Raw genomic sequence first — 2376 nt, 5'->3', positions numbered from 1 at the left:
TAACCCTTGACTTGGTGTTGTCAGCACCACGCTCACCCAGTGAGCAAACCAGCCATCCCTAATATGGGATCTGAACCCGTAGCCTTGGTGTTATCAGCACCGCACTCTCCTGAGTGAGCCACGGGCCGGCCCTCCGGTGAACTTTAGACTGAAGAAGCAATTAGATGGCTGCACGAAGAAACGCGCCCATATGCATCTGGACCAGGGAGTCCAAATGTAAGGCACAGAAGCAGGTCAGGGAGTAGAGACCCAAACAAAGCCAGGTCTTCACAACACTCTTACAGCCTTGAAATGAGTTTTCTCACCTGTGCTTGTTTCTGCATTTCTCCTTTAAGATCATCAAAATATGTGCTTTCTCCTTCATCATATTCTGCATCAAACATCTCTTTCAATTTTCTCTTCTTATCCAAATGCTTTTTCTTGGCACTTTCCTCTTCATGGGGGTCAATTTCTTCTTTAACTTCTTCTTCTACATCTTCAATCTTAAATTTCCAGAAGAGAAAATTTTGTAGAGTTTGTGGAGATTTTTTTCTTTAAACATTAAAGCACATTTTAAAAGTTCTATTTGAACTGAAAAAATCTTAGTTATGATCATCACAAATAAAACAAAAAAGACACAGCCTTTGGTATAAACAACAAATAATAACATGGTTTTACTACACTAGACAGCCATCTGCACTGCAATTAGCTGCCATTCCTGGGAGTGCCAAACATGAGTAAAAATAACAGCAAATGCCCCAACCTAGATGCTACCAGACACTGTTCTAAAGAAATATTAGGGAGAACGAGGAATTCATTTTTTAAAATGACACTTAAATTTAACAAGAGGAGAATGACGGCAAAAGTCATGGTGGAGAGGAAAACACAGGGGCGAAAACTTCCATGGTCAAAAAACCATAAGGAACTGATAATTACTATCGCAAGAAGGGGTAGTAGGTGTCATCCAAAACCAGGAATAACAAATAAACAACCTTTTATCTGTCCCCACATCCTCGCGCTTTTAAGAAAGAATCTATCCATCTGAACTACACTCTACAAAGACAACAAATAAGAATTGCATTTCTCAGTATGGGCCTCTCTCAGAACACACTGACCTCAGATCAAGCTGACAGCTGTCATGGCAAAGTCATACCTGAGTATCTGAGACTGATTTTCCCTTGTGCACGTCCCCCGTTTCTAGGTCTTCAAAGTCACCGTAGAGCTCCTCTGGGAAAAGAACATCCAAATGGCTCCTCTGTGAATGGGCCTACATGCGACACGAGCACACACTGGCCCAGCACACTGTGCGCTCTGCATTCCGAACTTCATTCTCACTGTCCCCTCTACTACATAGGCAAAAAGAACCATGNGCATTTCTCAGTATGGGCCTCTCTCAGAACACACTGACCTCAGATCAAGCTGACAGCTGTCATGGCAAAGTCATACCTGAGTATCTGAGACTGATTTTCCCTTGTGCACGTCCCCCGTTTCTAGGTCTTCAAAGTCACCGTAGAGCTCCTCTGGGAAAAGAACATCCAAATGGCTCCTCTGTGAATGGGCCTACATGCGACACGAGCACACACTGGCCCAGCACACTGTGCGCTCTGCATTCCGAACTTCATTCTCACTGTCCCCTCTACTACATAGGCAAAAAGAACCATGCTCTTACTTAGGCTTTTAAAAACTGTCAGGATTTCTTTATCTGTTTAGGTAAAGTAAAGGGACCTAACCCACACTTCCATACTTTACTTTGAAATCCCACTTAACCAAGAGCTATTTTTCCAGTACAGGTAACGGACACTCTATTGAGAGAGATGCAGAGGTGGTACGCATGGCCCTGCAGGTAAGTCCCTGAAACCAAAAGTACAATGAGGGAAGAGAAAAGCCATGCCTTGATGACAGCACATGCGAAAAAGAGTCTTGACAGCAAGTTCAACACAAAACAGTCATGTCACACAACTAGGGAAAATCTTAGATTACATCAAGCATAGAATTTAGAGCAAGAGTAGAGCCCAAAACAGTGCTGAAACCACAGGAAGAGCTCATTCATTCATCAACTCATTCATTCATTCATTTTTGGAGCTCTGGGTTCAGTTATAGGTCCTCCTCTGAAAAGAAATAGACAAGTTAAAACTCCTTTGGGAAAACAACATTTCAGTTATAGGTCCTCCTCTGAAAAGAAATAGACAAGTTAGAATGGTATTAAAACATTTTCACATGAGAAAGAGACAAATAACTAGGTAGAACATATAATAGATTGGAAACTCCTATTTATAATAAAAACGAAACGATAAAATACTCAGGAATAAACCTAGCAAGAAATAAACACTGGCGGGCCAGCCCGGTGGCGCACGGGAGAGTGCGCTGCTTGGGAGCACAGCGGCGCTCCCGCTGAGG

At 42.7% G+C, this 2376-nt stretch overlaps 1 protein-coding gene across 1 annotated transcript in view; it reads right to left on the bottom strand.

The window, feature by feature from the left end:
• LOC103608989 (ribosome biogenesis protein BMS1 homolog) overlaps positions 1 to 1499 on the bottom strand; it is a gene marked incomplete at its 5' end in the record, with an annotated part of 22364 nt that extends 20865 nt beyond the window's left edge. Inside the window, 3 exons of the mRNA XM_008593369.1 lie at positions 306 to 482; positions 1133 to 1246; positions 1426 to 1499. Coding sequence (XP_008591591.1) covers positions 306 to 482; positions 1133 to 1246; positions 1426 to 1499 — 365 coding nt within the window. The remainder of the gene's footprint in view (positions 1 to 305; positions 483 to 1132; positions 1247 to 1425) is intronic.
• Between the last annotated feature and the right edge of the window lie 877 nt (positions 1500 to 2376).

The sequence above is a fragment of the Galeopterus variegatus genome, unplaced genomic scaffold (assembly GCF_000696425.1).
Source record: "Galeopterus variegatus unplaced genomic scaffold, G_variegatus-3.0.2 Scaffold9052, whole genome shotgun sequence".
NCBI lineage: Eukaryota > Metazoa > Chordata > Mammalia > Dermoptera > Cynocephalidae > Galeopterus > Galeopterus variegatus.
The sequence above is the reverse complement of the archived record's forward strand: the minus strand, read 5'-3'. Positions and strand labels throughout refer to the sequence as shown.